Source organism: Dasypus novemcinctus, chromosome 8 (assembly GCF_030445035.2).
Source record: "Dasypus novemcinctus isolate mDasNov1 chromosome 8, mDasNov1.1.hap2, whole genome shotgun sequence".
NCBI lineage: Eukaryota > Metazoa > Chordata > Mammalia > Cingulata > Dasypodidae > Dasypus > Dasypus novemcinctus.
The window spans coordinates 125075175-125093534 of record NC_080680.1 but is presented as its reverse complement, the minus strand read 5'-3'; the positions used below and the strand labels follow the sequence as shown (position 1 = coordinate 125093534).

At 60.7% G+C, this 18360-nt stretch overlaps 1 protein-coding gene across 1 annotated transcript in view; it reads left to right on the top strand.

The window, feature by feature from the left end:
* Positions 1-18360, top strand: part of COL5A1 (collagen type V alpha 1 chain) — a 153581-nt gene that overhangs the window by 97368 nt on the left and 37853 nt on the right. The window contains 9 exon segments of the mRNA XM_058302640.2: positions 2305-2358; positions 4452-4559; positions 5673-5726; positions 8032-8085; positions 13647-13691; positions 13800-13853; positions 14670-14714; positions 15118-15171; positions 16447-16500. Coding sequence (XP_058158623.1) covers positions 2305-2358; positions 4452-4559; positions 5673-5726; positions 8032-8085; positions 13647-13691; positions 13800-13853; positions 14670-14714; positions 15118-15171; positions 16447-16500 — 522 coding nt within the window.

Below are 18360 nucleotides of genomic sequence, written 5' to 3'. Positions count from 1 at the left end.
GCCTCTGCTGCATCAGAAGGACTGACCCGGAAGCTAACATCGTGGCATTTTGCGTGGCACCGTACCACGGTCCCCGAGCTCCATGGGCTGCCCCGAGGAAGGAGAGGTGTGAGAGGCAAACAGCGCCCAGCACCTCCGAAAGCTCTAGAACCGGGCAAAACTCTGAGCGTCCGCTCAGGGGCAGCCTCTGAGCAGCCCACCCAGCACCCAGAGGCCACGCCCATTGGGGCGCACTTTTTAAATTGAGCCCAGTCCTTGCCCTTCCGGAGCAAATGCCGCCCCGCATGACGGGTGGCGAGCAGGGCCCAATACCCCTGAATTTATCCCTTCCAGTTGGGCCCGGGCTGGCTCCATCCCTGTGAGACTTTCGCCCTTTACGAGGCGTGTCTCCAAGCCCCAGCCAGGCCATGTTTGTCTTTTCTTTTTTTCTTTTTTTTTAAAGATTTATTTATTTATTTCTCTCCCCTTCCCCCCCAACCCTGGTTGTCTGTTCTCTGTGTCTATTTGCTGCGTCGTCTTTGTCTGCTTCTGTTGTTATCAGCGGCACAGGAATCTGTGTTTCTTTTTGTTGCGTTATCTTGTGTCAGCTCTCCGTGTGTGCAGCACCATTCTTGGGCAGGCTGCACTGCACTTTCACACTGGATGACTCTCCTTACGGGGTGCACTCCTTGCACGTGGGGTTTCCCTACACGGGGGACACCCCTGTGTGGCATGGCACATCAGCACTCTGCATGGGCCAGCTCCACACGGGTCAAGGAGGTCCGGGGTTTGAACCGCGGACCTCCCATGTGGTAGACGGACGCCCTCACCACTGGGCCAAGTCCACCGCCTCCACGTTTGTCTTTTCAGCTCTGTCCCTTAGCCAGTGTCGGGGCTCTTGAGATGATACTGATTGGGTTGCGGGGGGGGGGTTGGCGCCTGGCCGGGAGTGACCCCCCTGCCCCCGAGGGCCCATGGCAGGTGGTCCCAGGCAGGCCGAGGGAGGGCCTGCCCGGACCCTCAGCCTTCCCTGGCTGCTGCCGCTACGTCGCCAGCGCTTTATCAAACGCCGTGGACAAGGACGTTGGCGACTGTTGGCCGCTTGGAAACGACGGCATTCTCGTCGGGCCACGGAAAATCGCCTCCCTCGGAGGGGGGCTCCCTGTTCGCCACCCGCTGACCCCTCCATCCCCCCTTCTCTGAGTCGATACACAAGCTCCAGGTGCAGGCATGGGGTGAAAAGGCGGGGTGTGCCCCGAGGACCTGTTCCCGGGGAGCCCCGTGTGCAGGTGGACCAGGCCGAGGGGTTTCGCCCTCTGGTTTCCTGGTTGAGTGGACAACAGACCATCGGCACTTGGGCGTGCCCCAAATTTACAGACGGCACTAGTAAGCCCTGCGCCCCTGGGGAATGCAGATGCCACGGGCCAGGCAGGGCTGCGCCTTCTCCATGGGGGGTTTGGTGGTGACCCTTCCTTTCTCAGCATTCGTGCCTCTATTTGTGATGATGCCAGCACCAGGGGTTCCATTTCTTTTTTCTTTTTTTTTTAAAGATTTATTATTTTTTTCTCTCCCCTCCCCTCCCCCGCCCCCGTTGTCTGCTCTGTGTCCATTAGCTGTGTTTTCTTCTGTGACCGCTTCTATCCTTAGCAGCAGCACCGGGAATCTGCGTTTCTTTCTGTTGCATCATCTTGCTGTGTCAGCTCTCCGTATGTGCGGCCCCACTCCTGGGCAGCTGCACTTTTTTCGCTCTGGGCGGCTCTCCTTACGGGGCGCTCTCCTTGCGCGTGGGGCTCCCCTATGCAGGAGACACCCCTGCGTGGCAGGGCACTCCTTGCGCACAGCAGCACTGCACGTGGGCCAGATCCACATGGGTCAGGAGGCCCAGGATTTGAACCCTGGACCTCCCATGTGGTAGGCGGATGCCCTATCCGTTGCGGCAAATCCACTTCCCAGTTCGGTTTCTTTGTTGGGGAGCTTTTCCTCCCACTCCCCTGGAAATTTGTATCCCTCCCCCCATTAAGGGGTGGGCAGGGCCAAGTAGACCAGACGGAGCTGCTTGGGAAGCGGAAGCCGAGTGGCCTTTCCGGCTGTGCCGGCCAGAGGGCCAGGGCGGCACGGCCCACACCAGCCAGGGCCACGATGCCCAAGATGGCTCCGTCAGCGGCCTCGGGCTTCTTGAGGGATGGGCCGCATGGCCCCCTCCCGGCCCGGTGTCTGCCGTGTCTGCTGGGCCGCGGTGCCCGCTCAGGGGCGTCGGGCTGGCGGTTCCGAAGGTGCTGGCGCTGGGGCGGGTCCCCGCTGACTGAGGCGCTCTCTCTCGTGCAGGGTGAAGACGGCTTTCCCGGATTTAAAGGGGACATGGGCATCAAGGGCGATCGGGTGAGTAGGGGGCTTTGAGATCGGGGCCGGGTAAAGGCGGGCAGTGGTCTGTGGCAGGGGCTGGGAGGGCCTGGGTGCAGCTTCTCAGAATGGGGTGACGGCTCTGTGGAGGTGCCTGGGTGGGGGCAGAGGTGCCTGGGAACCCCAGGGCCCCCATCTGAGCTGCCACGCTTGTGGCCGGGCGGCCGTCACCCGGTACCGGCCCCCTGGGGACGGGCAGCTCCTCTGCCCAGCTTCCTCACCCACGTAGGCGGGCTGGGGGCCTCTTCTCTGCTGGCACCCTGGGTTGCACAGCAGAGCATTTACTCAAGAACTGTGGATGGAGAGGGCCTGGGAAAAGTGGAAGAGCCTGCAGGTGACGAGTCTAACTAGCGAGGGTGGCAGCCCGTCAAGGCCATGTGGCCGCCCCCCGGCAAGGCCGCTCCAAGACGGGCTCTGGGGCTCCCTGCTCGTCCCGTAGAATGTCCTGGTCTCTGAAACATCTCTGCAGATCTTTTTAGGACCCAAAACAGCCCCTGGGTTCCCCTGCTGGGCTCTCAGAAGCTGCCCCTGCCCGCCTTGGTTTTTAGAGAATAATTTCTCCCCGCTCCCGCGAGAGCGGTCAGCCCTGGGCGAGGCAGGGCCGGCAGAAAGCCACCGGCTGCTTTTTCATATAGACGAGGAGAGGGTGGTGCAGGTGACGCCAAAGGAACTTTCCGGGACCTGTCGAGCAGCGCAGGGCAGCCGAGTTGCCCCAGGGTGAAGGCTTCCAAGTTCCCGGAATGGCTTCAGGATGAACAGACACCCAGGGAAAAGAAAGGAGACGGCTCGGCGACCCGCGGGGGCCCAGGCAGCAGCAGCCACGCACACACCTGCATGTGTGTCCGTCAGCCGGGGCGGGTGTCATCAGCCATTGGAATTATCCCCTGCAAAGCGGGGTCTGCTGGCACTTTCTCAAAGCTACCAGAACGAGAGCTCGTCACCTCAGGTGCTTTGTCCCGGCCTGAGAGGCAAACGGCAAACGGCCAGCACGAGAGAGAATAAAAGACGGATGCGTGTCACACCAACGGCGCCCGAGTTACGGTGCTGCAAAGGGCAGCTGTCCTCGCACTTCCTCCACGGGGCACGGGTCCTAAGCCCCCACTTCTGCGGGGCCGTGCTCAGCTCGACTTGAGACGGTCCCTGTATCCCCCCTCCCTGGCCGCTTAATGCAGACATTTGGGCCCCAGATTACAGGGCACAGCTTCAAAAGAGACTGGGCAAAAGCCGCTCCCCCTTCCCGCCTGCACAGCCGCGTTCCTGTGGGCCCCGGGGGAGAAGGGGCCCGCGGCCAGGACAAACGTCATCGAGCTCGATTTCTCCCAGAGTGCATGGCCCGGTTCTTGGCACTCGCGGGGCCTGGGACGTGCAGGCGTCTTAGGGACAGAGTCAGAGGCCCGCGGGCCTGGCGGAGCTCGGGGACGAGGGCGGCGTTCATCTCGCCGTCTTCCGCCGTGCCGTTTCTGCCGTGGGCTTGCTCAGCTGCTCTTGGGGACACGTCATCACGGGGCGTCCGCAGCAGGCAGAGAAGGCCCACACGGGCACCGGGGCACTCGGGGCTCTGCCGTCGGCCTCGGCAAGCCCCTCCTCCTTGTCCGCGCCAAGCCCCCCGCCTGCGATGGGGCAGTTGGACAACGCAGTGTTTCAGCCCCTCCCGTCTCTCTGTTGGTGTTCTGTGGCCCCCGTGTGCCTGTTGCGCCAGGTCACTGCGCAGTTTAGGAGCAGCGCTCGGTTTCGGCGCCTGCCGGGGTTTCAGGCTAAGCAGGCAGCTCCCTGGCAGTTCTCTGGGAGGTGGCACTGGAGAGCTACGTGGTTAGCCCGGGTCCTTTTAGCCGAGAGGTGCTCGATGGAGAGGTGGTAACGGGAGGCAGGGTGCCCGGCCTGGAGAAGACAGCGGGCTCTGTGCAGGGGGACAGCGCGGCCGGCTCAGCCGAGCCTGGAAACTACCGCACGGGGTCCTCGTCGTGTGGGTGACGCGGCGCCGGCTTCCTCTGCCTGAGCGAGGCGGGGTCTGCCCAGGGGCCGAGGGGCTGGAGATGACGGGGTCTCCTCACCTCCTCTTTTCTGGCTTGCAGGGGGAGATCGGCCCTCCTGGCCCCAGAGGGGAAGATGGCCCTGAGGGCCCCAAGGGCCGCGGAGGCCCCAATGGCGACCCTGGCCCCCTGGGCCCCGCTGGGGAGAAGGTGAGCGGTACGGGGTATGTGGGGTGCCCGACCGCCCCGGGGAGAGGGTGCTGAGCTCCAGGGAGGCCCGGAGCACGCCGGGTGGGGCAGACCCTTCCCCACGGCCTGGGTTCTCGGGGCCTCTGAGCTGACCGGGCTGATGCGTCCTGGCTTGGGGGGACGTCACTTCTGGCACGAGTCCTGCTGCGTCTGGCTGCCGCCCGGCGGGCCTGCTTGTTGGGGGTCGGATTGAGGCTTTTCTGGCCCCGGGAAGGGCCCCTTCCCCACATCCTCGCGAGCTTGAGTGTGGCAGCCATGTCACCCCAGGCATCATTTTGTGCATGGGCGACTCCTCCTTGTCACCTTCCCCATCTCGACAGTGCCCTCCCCAGCGGCCGCGCTGGCGCGGGGTGGGTGAGGGGAAAGGCGGCCGGAGCGCATCGGCGCTCTCCGTCCCTAGGCCTGCCGTTCCCGGGGCTCCCCGGCCTCACCTGGTCCCCAGGCCTGGCACAGGCGCGGCCACGACAGCCGCCCCAACTTCCCTCCCCATCTTTCCCTAAGGTTTAACGAGAATCTCCTCAAGAATCCTTTCCTGAGTGCATGCGCCTTTATAAAGATTTATTTATCCCCCCTTGCAGCTTGTTCCATTCTTTGCTCTCTCTTCTCTGTGTCCATTCGATGAGCATCTTTTCTGTATCTGTCTCCCTTTGCTGCGTCATCTTGCTGCACCAGCTCTCTGTGGTGCATGGGCCGCCAGCTCTCTGCAGCATACAGGCGAGCCTGCCTTCACAAGGAGGCACTGGGACGCGAACCCAGGGCCTCCCATGTGGGAGGCGGGAGCCCAGCTGACTGAGCCACAGCCGCTTCCCTCCCTTAACTGCTTTTGTGCCTGCACAGGCGTCCACCGCTCCACGCAGGCCGGGCTCTCAGGTCAGGCTGGGCTTTTGGGAGCCGTCATGGCACGTGCTTACGGCCCCACCCAGCAGGGCAGGCCTCTCCTGGTGACCGCCTACTTCGGCTCCAGGAACTGAGCCCCTTGACCCTCCCTTGCCGCTGCCGGTTGCTTTCTCTCTGCACTGAGAAAGTGGGTCTGAAGCCCTGCCTCCGGGGAATACAGCTCTTGTTTTTCCCCAGGGCAAGCTCGGAGTCCCAGGATTACCAGGCTACCCGGGAAGGCAAGGACCAAAGGTAACGTGCAGCCGCGTCGCGCGCTCAGCCCGGCGCCGCGAGACTGCCCGCTGGTCCCCGCCCGCCCTGCCTGCCCCCACCCGTTTCTGTCCGGGGTGACTTCTGTGCCAGCAACACTGCAGCCGTCACCGCGGCTCCCGGTCTGGCCTTACCCATAGCCCTTTGCGTTGATTTAGCATCACTGAGAGGAGGCGCTTGGACGCTCACTTGAGCTTTCAGGGAGGGGATTGGGGGCAGCAGGTGCGCTCTGGTGCCCGCACAGCCTGTGGCCCTGCCGCTGGCTCTCCCCACGATTTCCCCCACACCGGGGACTCGGGAAGCTGCTTCCTTGTGGCGCCGATTCACCCTGGAGGCTCGAGGGCCATTTGCTCGTAACGGCAAATGAAAGACGAAAACCTTACCTGGAATCGTGGTCTGCCCTAAGTGAACAGCTCCTTGAGGCTTTGACGTCATTTAAAACATTAGTTTTTTCTCAGTTCCCACATTTTATTATGCACGGTTCTTCCTGAGAAATAACTGGCTGCCGGCCCTGGAGACGTAACTAACAGCAAGAGGGAAGTTCCCGTTTGCAGAGTGCCCACTGCTGCGTACGTTTAGCCCCAGAGCTTTTTAGGGCTCACCCCGCAGTGTTACAAAGTGGAGGAAGGGCCCCGTGGGCCGGGGTCCCGCCTCCAGGTATTTCTGTTGCGGTTAAGAAAATGTGGGGAGAAGTCCTTCCTGTGGAAAGTTCACCGTCCGCAGGCGAGGAGGCAGATTCGGGTGGAAGCAGTCTTTTGCAAAGCTCTGCCAGTATCCCCAGCGTAGCGCCAACCACCTCCTTGCAGTGTCTGCTGGGCGTTTTCACTTTCAGTCCGTGACCCTGTAGGGAGGCGAGGAGTCGTGTGGAGATGAAGGATCAGAAGAAACCCAGTTCAGGCAGCCGTTGGGAAAGGCGAGGGCAGGCTTGCACCCACACGCACGGCCTCTGGCAGTGGGTGAACCCAGGGCCCAAATGGGCCCCAGCGCCACCTGTGCCCAGGGCGCCCCGCTTCAGGCTCCTGCCTGGATTGGTGGGGTGGCCCCAGAGTGGCTTGAGCCCACTCAGCCCCCCAGGAGAAACACGGACTCTGGAAGTTCGGCAGCTCTTCACGGCTCTCAGGGCAGGCTTGTGCCGGCCTGTGAGGTCAGAGGCCAGCCCAGACGTCTGAGGGCAGGTGGGCGACGAGCGAGTGTGCAGGGAGCTTCTCAAGAAGCTCCGAGAAAGTCCTTAAGTCCGTCTTGGGTCCGTTTGCACCTTGTACATCTCTAGAACTCAGGAGGTGCTCGAGACCTCGGGAGATGCAGGGCTCTGCATTTGTTGTCAACGTTGCAACAGCCGTGCTTTTTGAATCACGGCCACAAGGCACCTAAAGCCAAATGTTGCAAATGTGACACACACACCTCGTCTCCAGTTAGGTCCTCAGAGCATGTGTTCCCTTTTCTTCGCGTACCCCTGTCATCGCATGGGTGCGTGGGACAGGAGGGTAGAGAGGGAGGGCGAGGGGAAGCACGCTGAAGAGAGTTTGGGCTTTTAAACTTGGAGTTTATGAGCTGCTCGGAAAAGGTTTGTTGGCTGGGTCGGTGGGTAGGTACATGGGTAGATGGATGGATGGAGGGGTAGATGGATGGGTGCATGGATGGTGGGTGTGTGAGTGGGTAGGTAGCTGTGGATGGATAGATGGGGGGTGGGTGGATGGATCAATGGATGGGTGGGTGGGTGCCTGAGTGGGTGCATGAGTGGGTAGGTAGCTGTGTGAATGGATAGATGGGTGAGTGGGTGGAAGAGTGGGTAAGTAGATGTGTGGATGGATGGGTAGATGGGTGGGTAGAGGTCTGGTGGATGGATGAATGGATGGGTGGGTGGGTGCCTGAGTGGGTGCATGAGTGGGTAGGTTGCTGTGTGGATGGATAGATGGGTGGGTGGGTGGAAGAGTGGGTAGGTAGCTGTGTGGATGGATGAGTAGATGGGTGGGTAGAAGGGTGGGTGGATGGATGAATGGATAGGTAGGTGGGTGCATGAGTGGGTAGGTAGCTGTGTGGATGAGTGTGTAGATGGATAGATGGACAGGTGGATGGAGGGATGGATAGATGGATGGGTGGGTGGGAGGGTGGTAGAGCAGGTAAGTAGATGTGTGAATGGATGGGTAGATGGGTGGGTGAGGTGGCGGATGGATGAATGGACGGGTGGGTGGGCGGGTGGGGTCTGTCAGAGCACTCACTGGAGCACAGGCGGCGTGGCGCGTCCTGGCCAGTGCTCACGCTCCTCTCCTCCTTTCCTCTCTTTCAGGGCTCTATTGGATTTCCTGGATTTCCTGGAGCCAATGGAGAGAAAGGCGGCCGGGTAAGGAGAGCGGTTGCTGTGGGGCTTCTCCCTGTGATTTAGCAGGAATGTTCTCAGGTTGATGGTCTGCTTGTTTCTCACCCACTTCGCCTCCCGACCTGCTTTTCGGGCAGCGCCCTTCAGCTCACAGCCTTCGGCGCCGCGCACTTGCTCTTCCCGGCCCTGGGGGTGGCGTGCTGGGAAGGGCAGTCCACCGAGGCGGCCGCACGCCCAGGGGTCGGCAGGGCGCCCCGCCCAACCAGAGCCCACCGGCGTGGCTTTTCCTCCAGGGCTGACTTTAAAAGGGATCCGGCGATTACCAAACTGCCAGTGTCACCGGCCACCTGCCATTGGAGCTGGACGCGGGCATGGGCGGGGCTGGCCAGGCTTCCACGCTGGGCTGGAACCCGCACCCTCAGCCACGGCCCGTGAGCCGACCCACACGAGCAGCCAGGCGAGGGGAGGGGCCTGCCAGGCGGCCAGCCCCGCCCGGGCTTGTGGCTCTGGGGGAGGTCTCCCGGGCCCCCGGCCGAGCCCTCAGCTCTTTAGAAATGTCAGAGGGAGAGGGATTTCCCCGCTGCCTGGCTTTAGAAGGTCCTTTGCTTTGTCTGGTGCATCAGATGCTATCACCTTGGTCTATGCAGACACGTACAGGCCCTTCCGCTTACATAGTAAGTAGAGCGTCTGCTTTCCGTCTTGGGGAAAGGTCATAGGTGTCATTTGTGAAAAGCACTCCAGGGTCAAGAGGCTTGGGACATGCTGGGGTGACAAAGGTCCAGACCTGCTGCAGTGGGACTCCCCCGGAGAGGGACACGGAGTTCAGCACGTGTCCGTGGCGGAAGGCGCAGGACCCGGGACCTAGAGGCACTCGGGCCGCGCCCTGCCCCCCTCCCCGTGATCCCGGCTGAGCCTCCTGCCCTCACAGCATCTCCGCCTCCCCACCTCTGCTGCCCTGGTGCCCCCTGGGCAGAAGGGGCCACGGCCACAGGCCCCCCAGGCCCGGCGCCGCTGAGGGTGGGGAGCGTTGGACGGGCGGCGTTTTCCCGCAGTGAGAGTTGGCTGTGGTTCTGGGGTCTGAACCCTGACACCCGGACTGGAAATGAATGACCCTGGGGACCGGCCACCACTCCATGATTGGGGTGCCGGGCTGGCATTTGGAAAGAGGGGGCAGGGAGAGGTCAACTTCTACAGAAGGAGGGTGGTCCGGGCAGGGGCTGTGGGTGCTAGGACGTACACCTGCTCGCTCTTGGAGGATGCGTGCCCGGCCAGGGGCTGGGGTGAGCGCGGGAGCAAGCAGCAGAGGCACTGCCACCTGCGGGAACGAGGTTACAATGTAACAGCGCAGGGCCCAGATGGCCCGGCTTGTGAGCCTCAAGTTGGCCTCCCAGGGGCAGACCCGCGCCCGCCCCGCTCCAGCTGGCATCGGCCCCCTGCACCCTTTCCCACAGGGCGGCATGGGTGGGACCGGGCGTCATCTGCACCCCGGGAGAGGAACCCCGAAATGAGGAGGCTCTAGGCTTTCGGCATACCCGCCTGCCTCCCCCTCCAGAGAGAGCGAGAGAGACACCTGTGTTCTGGAATGTTCACAGGGCTGCCCCGAGAGGGGAGGAGGTCTCGGCCGTGCCTTCACTGCCCTGGAGCACCAGCCCATCTGCGGAATGCAGGAGGACGGGGTTTAGGCCCCAGTGCCCCCACGGCCCTCTCTAGAGGCCGCTGCTCCACGGCTGCTGGTTCCAGGCACCCTGGCCGTGCCTTTGCTTGGCGTGCCCAGCCGGGTGCATGCGCTGTCCAGCGAGGGTTTTCTCCCGATGGACCTGACCTTCCCAAGTTGTGCCCCGACGTCGCGTGACCCTTCCCGAGCTGAGCCACGACCGTTGTCTGGACCAGGTCACGGCGTCCCTTCATTTGCTCGTTTGGAAGCAAACCTTTTCTGGGCCTCCTCTGCTCCTGCGAGCCAGGCGGAGCTTGCCTTCTAGAAGCAGAGGCAGGGAACAAGTCAGGAAGCGAAGCTGACGGTGGTCAGGTGGCCGTCCCTGTGCTGATGGAAAAGAAAGTGGGAGCATTGGCGGGGGCAGCCGTTTCAGGGGCACGGTTGGGGTGCCGCGGTGAAGAGGTGGCAAGGTGGTGGGGGCCCGAAGAGGGGGGGGTGGGGGTGAGCCAGCCTCTCTGGGAGGAGCTGGGCAGGGGCCTGAAGGGGGCCGGGCAGAGCAGGGAGGCTCGTGGCGCAGGGGGCAGAGCTGACAGCCGTCTGGCCCCTGTGGACACTTGTTCTGCTCTGAGGAGGTGAGAGGCTGCTGGAAAATATCTGAGGACGAGCCATAGCAGGGCAGGGCAAGGGGACAAGGGGGGGGAGCCGGGAGGGGCCCTGGCAGCAGGCATGGGCGCAGCCCGGCCGGAGGGGCAAGCTTGGTGTATTTGAAGATCGAGTGCCCAGGATTTAAAGCGGGCCCTGGGGAGCACGGTGAAGTCTTGCCACTTGGCAGAGGCTTTGGCTGCATTAAAAAAAAAATCATTGCCAAGGGAGATGATTGATGTTCGGACGGGGCAAGACCCCAAGGAGAGGGTGACAAGAAGCAGAAGTGTCGTACCCACAGCCAGGGCCGAGAGCGTGCGTCTCGTGGGTCCTGCTTGGCTGGCAGCAGAAGGGCTGGGGGCTGGGGGCCTGGGTGGGGGGAGTGAGGAGAGACAAGCTGTCCACCCAGGCATCCCAGGCTGCACTGCGCCCCACAGCCGGGGCTCCCCTCAGGGCACTGGACAAAGGCCGGAGAGGAAATGCACAGCTCGGGTGGCGCCAAGGCCTGCCGGGCCCCCAGCACCCCGAATGCCTGTCACAGCTCGCCTTGGCCGCTCGGCGGTGTCTGTCGCGGTCAGGGCACTTGGACATGGGGGCCGGTTCTGGGAGCCTCAGCCCGCTGCTGCGTCGTGCTCTTGATGCAAGTCACAATCCAGAGGTCAGGGGAGAACGTGGGCCACGCCCACTCTCCGTTGCGTTCGCGGCAAAGGCGTTGAACACACGACACGGAGCCCCCGGCCACCTTCCTCTCTGCCGGGAGGGTCAGTCACGGCTGCCCTTGGGGAGACGGCGCGCCGCTCTCACTGCATGAGGCGACTCTTGAGTCATGGCTACAGGATGTTGTTTAAGTCCGGGCCTGTGGTCTGCGGGCAGGCACGCCAGGCATCCCCTTACAGCCCAGAGGCGATGAGCGTAGCGAAGAAAGACGGGGTGTCACGGGGGCCTGTCCACAGGGGCCGGAGCCTAGTCCGCAGGTCAGGGGAGGCTTCCTGGAGGCAGCGACCTTTGCATTGAGATGAAGGGTGGGCAAGGAGGTGGGGAGAGCAGCAGAGCTGCATTGCCCCCCCCAGGGGCTCTTTGTAATGTCCCTCTTTGGGTGATCTGGTCACACGGATGCTTCTGGAAGCTAGGATGCCCGACTTGACCGGTTACATCTGCGTGTACTGGCACGAGCATGTCTGCTCCCACCTGCCGGCTCCCCCGCTGCCTTCCCACTGGGCAGCTCCGGACAGCAGGCCATTCCCATCCCAGCTCTGGAGGCCAGAACGCTGACTCTCTCCGAAGCCCTGGGCCTGGCGGGGGCCGGCGGACATGGCGTGGTTTGGCTTGCGGTGGGCCCCGTTCTCTGCGCCGTCATGTGGCCGCCGTCCCTCTGTCCGGCTGTGTCCGTGACTCCCCTCCTTAAAGGGCACCAGTTGTATGGGGACCGGGGCCGCCCCACTCCAGTTTGGCCTCCTCTCGACAATCGTCTCTTCAGAGACCCTCTTTCCAAGTGAGGGTCACGGGGCTTTGAACGGGCCTTGCTGGGAACCCAGCTCCACCCACGGCCCTGCCCCGTCCCGGCTTGTTCCTGTGAACCGTGAACTGCTGGTTAAACCCGAAAAACATACGAAGGGAAGCAGGATTCTTCGAAATCCTGCAAAAAGCTGCCTCTGGCCAAAGGAAGATGCTGGCATGAGCAGGGATGGCTGCCCTGGCTGCGCCTGGCCGGGGCAGAGCCTGGGGGTGCTGGGCGGGAAGAGCTAACCCTCAGACGCTTAGGGATGCCCGCCAGGAGTCCGGAGGCTTCCCTGCCTGGGCACTGGGCATCTCGGCCCGAGGGGAGAGCGCCGGCAAGGCCGCTTCTGAGCGCCTGGCCGGAAGGCGCTCGCTGGCAGTTTGCCGAGGCCGAAGGCTGGGGGCTGGGGGAGCCTCGGGCAGCAGGACCCACACTCCTCGGTTTAAGTTCCTTGACTAGGAAAGCTGGCGATGCTGCATGGGGGCCACACGGAATCTGTGGCCGAGCCCGTTTTGCTTCCCAGCAAGGCCTTAGGGCAGGGGCTCTTAATCTTTTTTTGTGCCAGGGACCCCTTACCAAGTGCACACTGGACAGTGTGTTATTTAATAACTAGATCACACCCACACCCACGTCCCCACAAGAAGAATGTCTTCTTGAATTTCACTTCAAGCTCACAGCCCCCTGTTAAGAGCCCCAGCTTGGAGCTGCTGCCGGCGCTTCCTGCAGCCCGGAACGGCGTCGGTGCCGCGGTGGAGCTGGTTTTGGTAGAGAGCCTTGCTCTCGGTTTCGGTGCCAGGGTTGGGGGTGAGAAAACCCAACAGCCATGGCTCGCCCGTGCTGGCCAGGAGCTAACCAGGTTTGTCCCCGCATGTTGACACCGGCCAAAAGTTTATCATTTGAAGAAAGCAGATGTTCCCTTGATTTCCATATGCAAATACTTATTTGAAGCCAAAGATATTGCCATATAATTAAAGTACTGGAACCGGAGGGCATTGCTAAAAAGCAACATAATTAACTCATCATTATAAATGGCTTTATTAAATTCTTTTCAAAACGGGAGATGCCAGAAGCAGTTTTGATTCTGGCAGCAAATGAATGAATGGTGGTGAGAGGAAGCTTTGAGCTGTGCAGAGCTATGATATCGTTAGAAACCAGAATAACATTCAGGAAAATGGATTGAGACACTTTGGAGGTATGGGGGCTGCCTGCAACCGTGGTTCCATATGCTCTAGGAAAACTGCGTTTTCCAGCTATTGTATCTTTGCTTCCGGAGAAAAAAATGTACCGCAATTTTTTCCCTGTGGTTTGGAAAATGCAAAACAATAACAACAGAGAGAGAAGTCTAAATTCTATTAGGAGAGAAGAAAATGACTCTTGGATGTAGGACTTATATATTAAATTGCAAGTTTGCTTGTCTGCAAAGGCTGTTGAAAATTTAATGGCTAATATTCTTAACTGCAGGAAAGTAAATTATATATGAAAGGGGTTCACTTTCTTCTCATTTTTTGCAATAATGATTTCCGCCCTGCGAGACAGCAATGGTGGGGGATGGGGGAGAAGGAGCGCATCGGGCTTTGAGGAAAGAAAACCAGATAGTAGTAAACTCCACATGCGTCAGCTGCCGGGTAGAAGGTTGGGTTTCAGCGGCGCTTGTGCAGGGGATTGGGGACTCGGGGAGTTTTCCCTGACGAATCTGCTGTTAAAGCGGCGACAAGGCCGCATGGGGGAGGCAGGGCCTCTGTGGCCCGGGAGACGGCCAGTGACTGACCGAGCCCTCTTCTCTGCTTCTAGGGGACCCCTGGAAAGCCTGGACCACGAGGGCAGCGAGGGCCCACGGTACTGTCTTTTTGGCTTGCGGGCTGGACATCAGAAATGGTGTGTGGGGCGGGGGTCTGGCGTTGGGGCAGTTGGAGGCTGACCACCCTTCTCTCTCTGTCTGCCCAGGGCCCGCGAGGAGAGAGAGGCCCACGGGGCATCACCGGGAAGCCGGGTCCTAAGGTAGGTTTCTGGCCCTTCCGTGGTGGCTGGCATGCAGAGGGGCTGTCACCCAAGGCTGCCGCCACGCCGAGACGCCAAGCACCTGGGCCCACGCGGGGTCTTTTGCACTTAGAAAAAATAAACGAAAAGCAAGAGTTATGGGGTATTTAGGGAGCAGCGCCTCCTCTCCAGAGCTGAATGGCTCAGGCGGTTGAGTGGTGCAGAGACCTTTGTCAGAAATCCGGAGGAAGTTCTAAGAGCCAAGCCTGACTGTCACGTGGAGGCCGCGCCTCGGATGGCGAATCTGGAAGTGTGCACCTCGGCCCTTCTGCCTGTAATGTAATTCCAAGGACATCCCACTAACGAGAAGAGCCTTTTGATTGGCTGAGGTCCAAAAGAGCCCAGTCCTCTCAGCCAACCAGAACGTGCCTAACTGATGGGTACAATGAATTCTTCCACGGGAGCTGCGTGGCCAAGTCATGCTCTTCCCCATAAGCTTAATACTCGTCCACCGAGATGCTGTCACCACGTGTTAAAATAGCTGACTCTGTGTGCTGGTGCTGCCTGGGTTTTGTTGCATTTCTTGGCTGGAGTACAGTGCATGGTGGAGACTGTTCTCCCTGAAATGTCTCGGCCCTGTTAGCATTAGTTCATTGTCCAACTTCAGGAGAAGGTGGGCAACCCTTGGGGGCCATTGACTGGCAGCTAGAGAATCAGGGTGACCTGCAGAAGCCGCATGCATGTGGGGTTCGACTCTGGAATTTTGAGAGTGTCATGGGCCACACTTTTAATAAGAAGGTCATTATCACCGTCACAACACCTTTTCTTTCTCCCAAGGGCAACTCTGGAGGCGATGGCCCGGCCGGCCCTCCGGGAGAACGGGTGAGCATCTCAAGCCGTCAGGGCCTCCTCCGTCTCTGTGGGTGGGGGCACGGTCAGGCCCTGCTGGCGAGGAAGCTGCTTTCCCGAAGGTCTAAAGTGGGGCCGGCTGCCGCCTTGGCAGGGAGGAGTCTCAGGTGCACCCACGAGGCCTGGTCTCGGGGTCCTGGAGGTGGCTGTGACCACAGGAACCTGGCCCCTTGCCCCAGAGGGACCTGTGGTCTAGCTCGGTGGCCTGGCCACCTCCTCCTTAGCATCTGTGAGGGGGACAGAAGGAACACGTGGAGATAAGCTCCCCGGAGCACTGAGAAATAAGGCCACGCTTGGAGGGTGAATGCCTCCGCGTCGGCGCAGTGGGTGCCCCAGGCGGACGGCTCCCCTCAGTCTGGCCATTGTCTTTCCCCAGGGACCCAACGGGCCTCAAGGACCCACAGGATTCCCTGGACCCAAGGGCCCCCCGGTAAGTAGCTTTTCCTTGCTGGCTGGCCTGGCTCTTCTGACCTCAGTATTTCCCAGAGACTTGTCTTTCCAGGACACATGGCCTCGTCATGGAGGGACAGTGGGAGGAGGGGGCGTCATGGATCTCTGTGGGGTCAGGGTGGAGGAGCACAGCCGGAGCCCCCATGGGGAGGCACGGGTCCCATTTTGATTCTGAGCATCATGACTTTCTGGTTGGGCTAAAGGAGACCTGGAGGGGGCGGGGCTAGAGGAGATATGCAGGTGAGGGCGGGGCTAGAGGAGATGATGCAGGCGAGGGCGGGGCTAAAGGAGATGATGCAGGTGAGGGCGGGGTTAAAGGAGACCTGGAGGGGGTGGGGCTAGAGGAGATATGCAGGTGAGGGTGGGGCTAAAGGAGACCTGTGGGGGTGGTGCTAGAGGAGATGATGCAGGTGAGGGCGGGGCTAGAGGAGATATGCAGGTGAGGGCGGGGCTAAAGGAGACCTGTGGGGGTGGGGCTAGAGGAGATGATGCAGGTGAGGGCGGGGCTAAAGGAGATGATGCAGGTGAGGGTGGGGCTAGAGGAGATGCTGCAGGTGAGGGCGGGGCTAAAGGAGATGATGCAGGTGAGGGCAGGGCTAGAGGAGATGCTGCAGGTGAGGGCGGGGCTAAAGGAGACCTGTGGGGGTGGGGCTAGAGGAGATGATGCAGGTGAGGGTGGGGCTAGAGGAGATGCTGCAGGTGAGGGCGGGGCTAAAGGAGACCTGTGGGGGTGGTGCTAGAGGAGATATGCAGGTGAGGGCGGGGCTAAAGGAGACCTGTGGGGGTGGGGCTAGAGGAGATGATGCAGGTGAGGGCGGGGCTAAAGGAGATGATGCAGGTGAGGGTGGGGCTAGAGGAGATGCTGCAGGTGAGGGCGGGGCTAAAGGAGACCTGTGGGGGTGGTGCTAGAGGAGATGCTGCAGGTGAGGGCTGGGCTAAAGGAGACCTGTGGGGGCGGGGCTAGAGGAGATATGCAGGTGAGGGCGGGGCTAAAGGAGACCTGTGGGGGTGGTGCTAGAGGAGATGCTGCAGGTGAGGGCGGGGCTAGTAGGACAGGGCTCAAGAGCTGGGCAGGAGGGAGGGGCCCGGCCATGCAGGTGAAGGGGCTCCAGGCGGCACTTAGTTTTAGCTTCAGGGCAGAGCCCTGTGGGGGTGGGCTCTGGACGGGCAACAGCCGCCTTTGTTGCTCAGGTGGCATTTGGTCCCGGAAGTGTGTCCTTCTCGGAACTGAATGAAACTTCTCTCTTTTCATCAGGGCCCCCCAGGCAAGGACGGGCTCCCTGGACACCCTGGACAGAGAGGCGAGACCGTGAGTACTGGGAGGGTGGGGCGCGCTGGCTGCGCCTCCCGCAGGCTCTCCTGCCGGCAGGACCAGGGCTGTCCCCTGCAAAGGTTCCCGACGGCCAGGCCATTCTCGGTTGACCTGGGGTCAGGCCTGGTGTGCTGATAATGGCCTGCAGCTCTTAGCTCGCTTGGCCAAAATCACACTCAAAGCCATCATGACTTAAACAAAATGTTGCCAACCTACTGTGACCTTGACCATCCAGCCTTGTTTTTGCTTTTTCCTCTGGAATAATTCAGAGGGCAACTACCCAGAGCGACATGTATTTGATTGTAAAAATGGTGGAAAAGGTTCTACGTTTTCATCATGCCCTTTAGCTACCGATGGCTGTAAGACTGCGAGAGAGAAGGGACAGGCCTCTCCCCATCCCCAGCCATGTTTCTCTGGGTGGTCCTGGCTGCGGGTGGCGGGGCAAGCTCAACATCGCCTTGTGCCGCGAGGACAGAGGATGGTCAGGTGGGAGTGGGGGCTCCGGCTGTGCCCGTGACTGGTGTCTTTAGAATCACAGCTTCACTCCGACCTTGCCCTGACCGTTAGAAATGGATGTTTTGGCCATGTCACCTAGACTTCCAAGGATGCCCCATTTTCCAGTTGGGGAAAATGCATTTATCTGGATCATTTGGGATGTGGTCCAGCTTCGAGCTGTGTTCAAGGACGTGTGCCCTGGGATGTACGGGCACACGTGTGGCCTCTAGGCTCCCAAAGCGGGTACCCCTTCTCTGGCTGCACACCCCTCCCCGTGTCCAGGACTAAAGGGCTACTTGCACAGACATGAGCTTTTCCCACCGATGGGTGGGGGTGGCAGAGTGGCCCTCTTTGGCTCTGCAGCCAGTGACTCGTGGCACGTGGGGTCTTTGAAAGAGCTCACGGTCAAGGCAGCTCCCCTCAGGAGATGGGTTTCTGAACGCTGTGTTTTCATGTATTCTTGGTGCCTGCTTTAAAAAACCCCTCTTTGTGTCGCTCTGGTTTTCCTCTTCTTTGAATGCTCTCTCTCTGGTGTTTGGCTGCACGGAGCCGGGCGGCTGGCAAATGGAGATTGCTCTGCTCTTTTGTTTATAGAGAAAAATGGAAACACTTCTTCTGAGCTTTGCATATTTTTCTCTTAATGCCTTTCCAAGAAGACAAGATAGAAGGCTTTGCATATTGTGCACTTTTTTTTCTAATCTCTGACATATTCTCGAAAGAGGCTGGGTAAAATAATTAGGCTGCTTGTCATTGCACGGGAAGGAATATGGGCGCTTTGCATCTACCTTCTGCCAAGCCCACCAGGGCCAGCTGTCTTGGAGACAGGAGGGGCTGCAGTGAGTCTGCTGGACGCCCGCCCCTCCTGCACCCCACCCAGGCCGTCCCGTCTCCTCCCCGGGCTGCCCAGGACCCATCCCTGGGGAGACTCTCGCCTGGGTGTTGACTTTGTCCTTTCTTCTGAAAATGAAAACCCAAAGCGCCGTTATTTCTCCTAAATGTGAGCCAAAAGCAAAAGGCTGGAGGTGAATTCCATCCTCAGTAGCCAGGGGTGGTCCCCAGCCACGGGTCCAGGTGGGGAGAGCTTTCTCGCCATCCTGGTTAACATTGATGTTAGCAGAACCTAATCGCGGTGCCCGCGTCCCCTTGCACTGTCCCCAGGGAGGGGAAGCCCCAGCCCCTGCCCCTTGCGGCTGACCTTGGAAGCGCTCTTTGCAGAGAGCACTGCATCACCAGCGAGCACGCTAGCCAGGGCACCGTGAGCACGTTAACCAGGGCGTGCAGCTCGGCTGGGGTGCAAGGGGGGAGCCTCCCCAAATCGGCAGAGGCGTGGAATCCCTCCTGGGTGCCCGTGGCCCAGCATCT